General features: G+C 39.8%; 1 protein-coding gene across 1 annotated transcript; it reads right to left on the reverse strand.

The window, feature by feature from the left end:
- Positions 1 to 5,744: 5,744 nt before the first annotated feature.
- On the reverse strand, positions 5,745 to 12,157 carry LOC117936105 (histone PARylation factor 1). The gene is made up of 8 exons (XM_034858894.1): positions 12,027 to 12,157; positions 11,078 to 11,261; positions 8,972 to 9,158; positions 8,655 to 8,753; positions 7,307 to 7,460; positions 6,942 to 7,029; positions 6,658 to 6,830; positions 5,745 to 5,883 (listed from the first exon to the last, which is right to left on the reverse strand). The coding sequence occupies exons 1-8, from the start codon at positions 12,141 to 12,143 to the stop codon at positions 5,749 to 5,751; spliced, it is 1,137 nt and encodes a 378-aa protein (XP_034714785.1). The 5' UTR covers positions 12,144 to 12,157; the 3' UTR covers positions 5,745 to 5,748.
- Positions 12,158 to 12,434: the final 277 nt, after the last annotated feature.

Here is a 12,434-nt window from a genome sequence, read left to right on the forward strand (position 1 = left end):
ATCCTCACATCACATTGTGTCCCTTTGTCATTTTCTCTTTTTTGCCTCACACGCGTAAATCTGTAAACTATCAATTCATCTTTTTCATCTCTATCGCAGAGTCTACCCCAGCTTACAGAATCAGTTCCCCCAAATCACAGACTTAGACGTAACATAGATTTGAACTTAACCCCAATTGGCATCAAGCCATGCATAGTGTCTTCCTAGAAACATGTCCTGTTTACTCAGGGTAATACAGACATTGCTTTGAACAATCTTCATTGTAAAGAATTCTTTTGTCAGAGGTAAGTTCTTGCAAGTTCTGGTTGGTGGATATTCCTAAGAAAACCGGGTAATTGTCTCTATATATTGACAGGGCTAAATGCAACTACACACTCAGAAGAAGGTAGATTTAAAAGTACATTTTGGAGTACAACTGCCACCATTTTCTTAAAAAGGTACAATAATGTAACATATATAAACAAAAAGTACCTAAAGCTTTGTTAATCAATATTTCTTTCAAATTTACAACGAATGAAATAACTACATGTAATGTGAAATAGGTCACATGCAGTGATAAACCAACACATACATCTCACCCAACTCTCTTTAAAGTTCTCTAGCCTCTTAGCTCAAAAAGCACTGATGAAACCATGGACACTACCATCCCAGCACCAAACTGCAGATGGACAAAGTAGCAGCTAGCTGGTGAGGAGAGTCAAACATTCAGTCATTCAGTCAGATATTTTACACAGGAACTGGAAGAGACCCAAGAGCTTTAAGGAGAGTGAATATTAAGCTTATTTGTACACGTTTAACAAAAATTATCAACTTTTGGGGAGGTACTCTCATTATACAGTAGAGCACATTAAGATAAGCAGACAGAGGCAATATATTAATAGTATATTGATATCGTGATACAAGACTAGATATCATCTTAGATTTTGGATATTGTAATATTGTAATATGACATAAGTGTATTCCTGGTTTTAAAGGCTGCATTACAGTAGAGTTTTGTCATTTTCTAAACTTGCCAGACTGTTGTAACTGTACTATTATTTGCCTTTACCCACTTAGTGATTATATCAACATTACTGACAAGTATTAATCAAAATCTCATTGTTTAAATATTTTGTGAAGGCACCAATAGCCACCACCACAAGATAGTCGCAATATCAATATCGAGGTATTTGGTCAAAAATATCGTGATATTTGATTTTATATTTGATCCATATCGCCCAGCCCTAGTTCAGAGACCTTTGGCTAATTTGCTCATCTTTATTCTGTGTATGTGAAGAGCACACCAACACCTGTTTAAGCAGTTTTTCAGTGTTTAGATTTCTCAATGCTGAAAATGGAAAAAAACCTGATTGCATCAAAGTATAAGCTCGATGGCCCCACCCTAAAAGAAGACATTTAAGTGTGTGTGTCTGTGTGTGTGTACTTGTGTGTCTATGTAGCACTACAGTCCATTACTGGAATCACATTAGCCTGGGAGAGTGCACTGAGACAGGAAACTACCATCTTCTGACTCACTCTCATTGAATACATAAACACACACATTACACAATTCGATCTTGGTGGTAACACTTAACATTCATTTTCTCTAGTTTATGCAATACATTATGAAAACATACTAATAGATATAAATGAAATAGTTATTAGCAAGACATATATGTTATGGAGAGGAATAAGAAGCTGCATAGTAGCCTACCAGTGATATCACAATTTCAGTCAACACAAGGACAGACTTACTGGCAAACCATCCCAGCCCGACACACACTCACTCACACACACACACACACACACACACACACACACACACACACACACACACACACACACACACACACACACACACACACACACACACACACACTCTCTAGTTCTCTCTCTCTCTCCCTCTCTGTATCTCAAAGCATTGCTGAAGGGGAACCACAAAAAAACATAGCCTCCTTCACAGTGTGTGAATAAGTGAGATTGTGTGTATCATGCAGAAGCCTATTGAACTATCTTTGTTTTTTTTTTTTTCAAGTTTGACACAGTCTGCCAACTAAAATTCACAAGAGCCCAGTAGCCTACTCAAGTTACTAGGCCTAGATAAACGAGTACCAATATGTCACGTTTGAGGCAGAAGGGTCAATGAAAACAACAGGGATACCCACCCTCTGACCAAAGGACATATCCCATGTAAACAGTAAACCTACAGTGGTGGCAGGTAGGCTGTATATGAAGTTGTAAACATTCCTTACTGCAGCCTGTAATAGTGACTAATGGAGTCAGCGCAAGTCTGGTGGTGTTTATTTTGACGGGCATAACAACTAGCACAATTTTAGTATCTTATCAAAACAGCTGGCATTTTCTCCGCCGAGTTGCTTGCTCTTATTAGTAGCCAATCTGAACACTATGCAACATCTGAGGACATCTGAGAACATCTGAGAATATCACCAGGGCCGACGTGCTAAGCACGGCGACGCCTTTGAATGCTCTCCCTCACTGCACATCATCGGCAGCGGTTTGGGCTGCTCGTTACACAGCTGGCTGGGCCGGTCAATGCAGAGCAGCAGGCTGCGGACACCCACCTGCCGTATACGGTTCTGATGCAGCGGTGGTGGAGGTGCACCCTCGGGAGTCGTGTTGCTCGAAGAGGCCATTTTCAAGTCTCCATCGGAGCCGCCGCGCCTGGAGAGACTTCCTTCAGGGCTTTTTGACATTCTGTCTCAGGCTGGCTGCTGCTGGTCCGCAGACGCGGGCAGTGGGGGTCCTTGCAAGGTGGATCTCTGTGGGGGGCCTCAGAATCCACAAGGCTCGGCCGGGCCCGGGATCATTCTGCGGCGTCACAAACAGTTTGTTATGATATGTGACAAAATAGGATACAGTGATTCTTCCAGATTGTCAAACCAAAACGAGCGCTCCCTCAGTTCAGAGATGCTCCCGGTGTGTTGTTGTAGCCTGCGTGTATGTGGTGTGGAGATGTGAACGCGCGAATGCGCTTCCACGAAACTCCGCAGGATCAATGTTGCCTTTAAGGACAGTCGGAATCTCTAAGGTCATACTTTAGCAACCTCCAAGCCTTACCGGTGTAGAAAGTGATCATCCTGAATGACTCCAGAGGAGTGATTGCCCCCCTCTATCTTCTAGCTACAATATATATAAGGTTTCTAGACAGATTGAGAAACCAACTGATACTATAAAACTGTTTGTAGAAATGTTTTTATTTTCTGAAACTGTGGTAGGCTACCATAGTTGAAGAATTACCCATATACAATATACACCTGGCTATAGTAATCCACTATGGTGTGTCATGATAGAGTTTTGAAGGCGTGCCGTCCCTCACATAAATCATATGTATTTATTCATGTACTTCCTTTAAAATTGTCTGTAATTGTAATACTTTCTTATTTGGTCCAGTCGGGGTGGGATGGGGTGGGCCGGGAGGAGGGTGATATGTGTGTAAGAAAAAGAAAAACTCATGTAGGCTTACCTATACTGCTGTGTCTCTGTTTAGAATCACTAATTCTCAATCAAAGGAGGTTTAAAAAAAAAGGGCAGTTGGGAATGTTGTAAACACAATTTGATTAGGATGATCAATTTGAATAAAAAACTGCAACTCCACTTTGCTGAAATAGGATCTGTACGGGGCGAGAAAAATAATAAAAGTATTTTAAACTATGTAATGATTGGTTTATAGTATGTGACTAGTTAGAGTATGGTGTGTCTATTTTTTTAAAACTTTTTGTCTGCATTAGTTTTGTTATTTTTTATCATAGCCTGCACCATCACTTAAAACAGCAGTTACAAGTCACATTATATGCACTCATAAAGTATTACCACTGAGAAAAATGGTTCTGCTCCACTTGATTCCTGTTCTAAAATAAGAGACGTATAGGTCTGTATCAAAACATTTTGTGACCAGAGCAGTTTTTACCAATGGCACGTGAATGCACCAGCGAGAAGCAGCAGTGCGCTCCTGTTTTGCCTGTTTGTGTCCCCCCCATCCGTCGGTGCTTCTGCAGCAGCAAGTTAACAGTGTGGTCCAAAATTAAATGAAAACTGTAAGGTTGCTTAATATCAGGTATGAAATCATCAAAGCCCAGATACATTGGGTTGGACTTACATAATGTAGGCTCCTTCTTCTTAGTATTCTTACGCCCCCACCCTTGGCCTGTGTGTCCTCACTGAGCTGCAAATTTAATGGAGGTTGACAGGGAAAAATCAATAACATTGTCTTGGGAGGCATTTAAAAACCAGCAGGACTCGAGGAGGGTGAGGTGGAAAAGAGTAAGAAATCATGTTCAATAGACAGTAGAATTATACTGTTTCAAGTTAGATACTATTCTAATTTACCTTCTCTTTAAATTGAACAAGATAAAAATACAGGAATAAGGGTTGACCAGTGGTGCAGCAACTGTCAAATAACTTGTTTTGCATGCATTTCTTTATTCCAAAAGCACATAACCTGTATTAAGACTAAGACTATAATGTTTCCCTGCCTTAAGTACAACTTAATTCATTCTGCTAATTCCAACATGAAGGAACGTTTGGTACGGTTTCTTTTCAAAGATTTAGAAAATATTTACTACACACACACACACACACACAGACTACTTTCAGCCTGTTGTCACTGTAATGGTTACAGTTTGGACATGAACTGTGATAGGTCTGGTGTAGGACTATCCAATCTGTATTGGTGAGCATCCAACATCAAATATCCAGGACCAAGGTCTTTCCATAATAAGTTTTTATAACTTAATGAATGTGCCTTAGAAAATAGCAACAGAAAGCAATAACTTTGGACACAGTATAGCATATTACATCAGTCTTTAGTAATTATTCTACAAGTCCAGAGAAATTTGGTGAAGATAGACATACTTTTAAATGGTTTGCAAAAATATATTAGATTTAAAGACTTTACAATACCACAGGGGTTTGCCCTAGGTTCACTGCTTACCAGCTGCTTGATACCTTCCATGAAGTACAAAGTAAGTACAGTGAAAGTACAAAATTAACTGAAGTCTCCATTATTATGTAATCTTGTGTCTCTGTCTTTTAACTTAGAAGGGCCTAAAGTTGTTTTATCAAAATCTCGGGCCATCTATGGTTAAGTGGAAAAGGGAGCAAGCTCCTGAGGATTCTGTTGTGTCGCAACTCATTGCTAAATATGTTATGGCAGTTTCCCTTTTCTAACAGCATGGCCTTCGAAATAACAGTTCCAATTAAAGTATCATATCACAATTTATCACATCTAAGAAAAGACATGAAAACATGACATCTCTAGAACCTAAGGCCACATTATAAAGCTTTTCCCCAATCAGTGTGAATGCTTGATGACTGAATGTTGAGTTTATCTTTACTATGGGACATGCTGACTCAACTTGTAAGTTAGAGATATATGTTTTACAAGCACCTGGGATGATGCTTTTCTTTATTTTATATATGCAACACTGCCCTCTGTTTCCACTGCATGGTATCACACAATATCGTCCTACAAGCAATGTTTTACATGATCACTGCCTATCATGGCAGTGGCCAAACTATTCAAGACTTAAACACATTACATAAAAGGATATATTGCGATGGCCTTGAATACAAAAACCGGACAGGTAAATATATAAAAAATAACTTTATTTTACAAACAAGATTATCATTAAAATGTTCCAATCAATGACAGTAGCACCAGAACCACGAAAAAACATGAACAATGACAAACAGAAGACAAGGACACATGGTGGGAAAAGCTTTGAGCTGGAGTGGATGTTTGAGTCTTTTTTAATGCGCGGAGAGTTGGTCTAGGTTGTCGTGGCTGCGGCTGGAAAGGTGGGCCTCCAGAATTTCCCCAAACAAATTCCTTTTCAGGAGGCTGTAGGCCATTGGCAGAAGTTGCTTGATAACCTTGTGGAAATACTGGGGGGAGTCAGGAAACCAAAGATTAATAATGCAATTCTTTCTTAGTGGCTTTGCAACTTTCAGGCTTTTACATGGCCTGAAGGAGTGGTTTCCTAACTTTTTGGCCTTTAAATCCCCCAAATTGTTAGGATTGCGTTAACTTTACTATCGCAAAACCAAGTGCACCTAACCCGATGTCACAAGACGCTGAGGAAGCACTGTGCAGAATGGAAAATACTGAAAAACCATCTGTGAAGAGATTTATTCACAGAAAAACATGCTTTTGCATACAGAAAAGTAACCATATCTCAATTGTCTGAATAGTTGGTTTTATACAGTATGTCTAAAGCTATAGTGCGTAGTGTCTGTCGCCCCCATGAGGAATTTTAAGTAATGACAACACTACTGTTGGTGAATCCACATGATGCAAGCCTTCTGTGATCCTACCACCCCCACTACTCTACACAGCTAATAGGTCAAGGACGATACGGAAGATTAAAAAACCCGATGGACTCTTCAGAAAAGGTAATTATGTTGTTATTTTTATGTCCTCTTCGTACCCAAAGCTGAACGTTGCGGTTGTCCTTTCTCAGTGGTGGCGTAAAACGCATCCTTTTTGTAAATTTAGCCATACTGAGAGAAATACAGAGAGATTTTTGTGGAGCTGATAGCGTTGTATTAACACCTTTGGCAATGGCTTCAATGTAATGGACGTTTATTTATATAACATAATTGCGCGCTATGAATGTGAGTGTTAAATTGGCACTGTATGCAACACTTTGTGAGACTCACATGTGATCCGTAACAGAAGAGGTCCATTCCTAGTTCATATCCCATGCCGTAGTCACATTCATCGTTGGCAAACTGAACAAACGTAATCATCTCCTGGAGAGGTCCAAAGGCCTTGACACGCTCTTCATCATTCCGAGCTTCGGCAATTGCCTTGAGGATTTTTTTGAGACCAGCTGGATATAGAGGAGGGAGAAAAAGACATATCAAGTATTCACTCATAGGATCTATACCAGGAATTATACACATTTTTAAGGTTTGGTATAACACACAATATATAAGCTCACCATCTGTTTCTGGTAATTCTCTGTATCCTACATCGTTCTTGTCCACAGGTACAACGATGCCGGCACCATGGAACGTCTTGGTAACCACCTGTGGTGTAACAATAGGTTAAGAAATGACCTGGTAAACATAGCTCTACTTATTTAACTATTGACATTATTAATGTTATTATTATTATTATTATTATTATTATTATAGATAGATATTATATTGAGTATTGAACTGATACACTGCCGCAGGGGAAGGAATTTAAAGTCATGATGGACAAAGCATAACGTATGAGGTAGAAATTAGGAGCGCTATGAGCAAGTTGTTAATACAACTGACCAATAGATAATAGTCCTGTTTATTCCATTGTATAAGTTACCTTCTTGTCCCTTTGCTTCATGCCTTTGGTCTTCTGCTCCAGAGACAAGCCCAGAGTCTCTGCCCTGTCTCTCAGCTGGGCCTCTAACCTTTCCAAAGCTTCTCCCCCTGCTTTCTTGCTGCCCCTCTCTTTCCTTCTCCTCAACAGACACAGGCTGACGGAGGCAGGGACAAAGGGATCAACAGTGGGTAAAAGGTCATTAATGGAAAAAGACCGCGTGATGAAAAAGAAAAAAAAAAAGAAGTCATATTGAATATTGTGAAGGCAATCAAAGACATAATAGGCACTTTATCACAATAGGTAGGTGCACCAATCACCTTTTATGATCACTTATCTGAGCAAGTGAAAATCAATCTGAACATTATTATTGCTTTATATTGTTATTTACTTTTATTTAGACTTAGAATTAGCTTTATTAATCCCTTTGGGATGACTTCCGCAAGGAAAGTCATCCCTAAGGATTAAAGTTTTCTTTAATTTAACCAGGAAGAGGCTCCTTGAGATAAAGGACGAAGACAGGCAGCAGTACAACCACAAAATATACAAACACACTAAAAACAAAACAACTGAAACAGCAAATCCTTCAAAGTCAATCCGGATCTTAACTCCTGTGTTGTCTTCCTGTCAACAGTGCAACTTTTAGTTTTTTTGAAATTACATATATTTCTTTTTTATATTAATTATTTTTTCAAACCTTTTTTTTTCCCCCCCCAATGTTTTTGTCTTTTTTCTTTCTTTGATTTGTTTGAAAGAAACCCACTTCTCTGTTAAAGACATTGTTTAAAAATGAGTCAAATCTGACCCAAGGACAATACATGGGTTAACACATCAGGCAAAACATCTACAGCCAGATGTTGCTGCCTTCAAGTGAATCAACATCCTCTTAAAAGTGACCAATAAGACCAGCTCATTAGGTTTCACGGATTTCTGTCACTTGTTCCATGTAGAGGGAGCAGCAAACCTAAACGCCTTTCCCCCCAGCTCAGTTCTAACAGTCGGAACAGACCGAAGGAAAAGGTCTTGTGAACGAAGATTGTAAGTCCCGATACTATTTACACTGACATAGGTCAGAATAAATATTTGTCTGTACGTGCCTGATTACTGGAATGCATACTCACCATTTGTTACTGGTGAGAAATGAAAGTTGCAGTGTCAGTGTGCTCATCTTGTAATTTGATCATGTACCACAAAATTTAAACATGCCATAGCCAGAAAGATAACATGCCCTCTACTTTTCTAATGACTCATGCAGATTAACTCTATGGTGAGATTCAATATTTCCTTTTTAAACTGATCACAAGTATAGAATATGTTTCTGTATGGTGAATATGTGCTGGTTAGTACTCACAGGACAGCGGCAAACACATTGTCTCCCATCTGTGTGATAGTGCAGCCTTTCTTAGCTTCATTTTCTCCGACAAACGATGGTAGGGAGTCTGGAGAGTCTCTGGTGGATTTTGAGAACGATGAACATTAGCATTCAGTAAATCAGAACTAATCATGCACCCCTCACCCCACTGGCTAAATCATGTCTATCACTGTAGCTGGTATAGAAGCTGTTAGTAGGCCAAGATAAGGGCTCTCTAGTGGAAGCTACAGAATCGTCAAACAAGCGATTACACTGGCTCAGCACAGATCCCACACCTTCAGACAAGTGCTCTATACCTGTAGTAGCCGATGTGACGCTGACTGTCTTCACTCCCCAGAAGGATGGTCTGAAACTCTGGCGGGTCGTATAAATACCTCCAGTGAATGTGGAAGTTAGGCTGAGGATTCTTGGAGTTTTTGTTGGCTCCAGCCAGGATGTCGAAGGGCCCAACCAGCTGCAAACCCAGTGAGTCTTTCAGTGCACCTATATACATTAAGATGAAAAACAGAATTCAATGATACAGAAATTAATGTATAGACATCAGTCAAATGCTTGAGTACACTTTCTGCAAATCAAGCTTTGACAGATTGTTTTGATACTTATATCGTTATATCTTGTATATATACAGTTTTACCTTCCACATCTTTGAACTAAAAAAAAAAACTCAAAGAAATGTTCAAGAAACCAAATTCTTTCAGTCGCTTTCCTTTACCTTGGTATGGTCATTCATTGTACAATATTTTGTGAGTAGGATTTAAATATTTGATTTGCAGACTCATGTATGCTTATGTTGATAACCCTTAACAGTGTTTGCATCTTGCTGAAAGATGGACAGCACCACTTTTGAACGAAAATTAACAAATATTTTATTAATCTGGAAAGATTACAATCGACATGTTCATTTTCACTCTATATCATCCATGTTATTATGGGGATTAAATCCAGCAGTGTCATTTGTGCTTGTACGGAGCGATAATTTCACTTTAAGTACCTTGTAAAATCCAACTCAAATATTTAATCAAAACTCGGTTTTTAATATTTAATTGGCGCTGTCTCACCGTCACATTGTCCGCAGGAGGATGAGATGGCCCGACTGCATGGAGTACAGGATAGCATTTAATAAACCTACCATCAGATAACGGCAGAAAATAATTTAATATCTGTCTTTAAAATGTGCATATATCATTAAATGTCAAAGTCTGAAAATACAGCTGTTAAGCTCTCGTGAAATCTTTACCCTTAATGTCCTTGTTATTGTTCCTAACTTTAATGCCGTTTGTGACCTGCATGAAGAAAAGTGTGTTTGCCTATTACATTTCTGCTTCAAATTGTATCTTGGGGGGGGGGAGATACCACTAGTTGATGCTGTGATTTTGGCAAGGTGTTAACGTCACAAATTGTTTTAAACATAGAGTTACTGCTGTAAACCCTGTGCGTAATGCTGCATGATGGCACTGCTGGCGCAGCAGGAGGATTAACCCCCAATGGGAAAATCAGGAGAGAAAGAAACTTTAGGGACAACAACCATGACTTTATGATTTAATATCCCTAAAGCGGTGCTCTGGGATCTGTGTACTGAATTGGGGGCAACCAATTCCAGTCTACAGAGGGAAATGAAAGACCGGGAAGTGTTTTTTTTAATAAATATTATAATCTGCAACTTTATCACTAAGGCTTGTTTGGATATGATTTATGATATAATACAATAATATACCTTATCATGTTGGTCTGGTATCTCAAAGCTGTCCTTGAGCTGGACAGTATTATTAATATAGGAGGTCTATAGATCAGGTTTCCATACACTGTGCGAAAAACGGGCCGAAATTATGATTTAATTTAATTTAAAAGCAATTACCAAGCGTCTGAGAGGTTTATTGCTTTTTCCCAGCCAGTTGTCATGATTTGATCCTACAAAAGAACTGCCAGGGTCATTAACAAACTGATCAGTATTTGTAGGGGGCTTTGCATTGACTCTTTATGGTTAAAAACGGGCGTGTACAGGGCAGGATAAGAGGCTGATTCACGTACGCACACTTTGTGGGTAATCTGTGATTTATAACGGGAACAACGCTTACAGATGTGCGTACGCACAATTTTATAAATCTGAATTATGTTTGGCGTAAGCCATTTTTGGCTTTTGGGCGTATGTATACTTTTAGTAAAGATCCTATGCACAGTTCTATAAATGAGACCCCTGGATTGTCTGACTGCTGGCCATAAAAAGTAAAAGATAAAACAGTTTAAGATGTCAATTTGGGACATGGAAACTTGCAGTGCGAATTAGCAATGCTGTTTAGAAGAACACGGTACATCTTTTTGACAAGTAGTATTAAATTAAATGTAGGATTAAATGTCAGTTGTACTGTATTGTCCTATCAGTATTTCTATACCAAGATGCATACCACGGGGGCTGTCAGGACAAAGCTCCTTGCAGAAGTCCCAGAAGTGGTACAGATCTTCTGGCATCTGAAGCTTGTACAGCTGCACTACCTCCTCTCGTAGCTCTGAATCCACCTCTGACGTTGGCACGGCTTTGGATTCATCAGTGCGGGCTTTCTTCAAATCCCCATTGCCTGTACCCGACTCCTAAAAGAAATGTATTGTAGGAAAAACAACTATGTTATACACAACATTTTGGTTGTGTATAACGTCAGACTTGTTGTCAACTCAAGGGATGTTAGTGTTCATGATTGTGTGTGATCTAAAATATGTTAATGAAATAAAACTAAGTAAAAAAACTCAAACTCAACAGCATCACAAACTACAGACTACAAAATGACCAAGGTGAACTCTAAATTAGAACAAAGGCTGATCATTACAGCCCTCAATAAGGTAGGGTTTATTGGAGGGTTGTTGTATTGGTATTAACAAACTGTCAACTGCATAGCATATGGGTTCCACTATCCCTTTTAAGTGGAGCTGTGTTCAGTGCTCTGCATTTTGTACCCGGCAGAGGGAGGTAACACAGCGGTGTTTCCTACAACAGACCAACCTACAAACGTTACTTAACTACAATACTCGGGTGTGTTCCACGAATCAGCGCTGCGGATTTGTGTTAATGCAACAAACATCGAAATGGTATGTTATAACCGGGCGTGTAGCTGGTTGTGGACGCCACTGAACAAGCCGCTTTGCAGTACTGGGCAGCAGTGCTGCTGCCATGTTGTCGTCTGACCGCTGCTGCACACACACACACACACCGTGCCAAACAGTTCTGCCCTTTAGCGTTTAACAGAAGTTGCTTTGTCTCCTTTATAACCACGCGCAGCACAGCTCCTTGCCTGCCAAAACAGCAATTTAAGCGGATATAACTGCAGCACAACAGAGGGGGTCAAAAGATTGTAATATTACCTGACTGGATTTGGGTTTTCTTTTTGCGCGCCCTGTCATTTTCTTCCTCTTGTCTCTCCGTCGACGTCTTCTTCTACGGGCCGGAATCGGCAGCAACTGCGTCGCATTAAAGCGCATCAGTGCCCCCGAGAGGCTGGGTTAGCTAACCGCACAACCCCTGAACCCAACTGCCCAATGTGACAAACGCGACAGCAACTACATTGCCTTAATGCACCCAAGCCCATTGCCCAATACCCACAGAGCTACATGTGTTTAATCTTTTATCTTATAATACTGAGCGATCCATCCATACATTTAATACTAAGGGGGTTATTTTGTCTGTCTGTAGTCTGTACTTTTATCTCAGCCACACAGGAAATTGCCATGGCGATCTGTGCAACAATATCAGTGTATTAAATGTCCTTGGCT

The sequence above is a fragment of the Etheostoma cragini genome, chromosome 2, assembly GCF_013103735.1.
Source record: "Etheostoma cragini isolate CJK2018 chromosome 2, CSU_Ecrag_1.0, whole genome shotgun sequence".
In the NCBI taxonomy this organism is placed as follows: domain Eukaryota; kingdom Metazoa; phylum Chordata; class Actinopteri; order Perciformes; family Percidae; genus Etheostoma; species Etheostoma cragini.

What these genes read in the sequence shown, in the direction of transcription:
- LOC117936105 (XM_034858894.1), bottom strand. Translation starts at nt 12,143, where the DNA reads ATGCGCTTTAATGCGACGCAGTTGCTGCCGATTCCGGCCCGTAGAAGA. An exon ending in TTGTCCTGACAGCCCCCGTG is followed by an intron (nt 9,159 to 11,077) that starts GTATGCATCTTG and finishes TAATGTATATAG; the next exon opens with GTGCACTGAAAGACTCACTG. An exon ending in CGTCACATCGGCTACTACAG is followed by an intron (nt 8,754 to 8,971) that starts GTATAGAGCACT and finishes AAAATCCACCAG; the next exon opens with AGACTCTCCAGACTCCCTAC.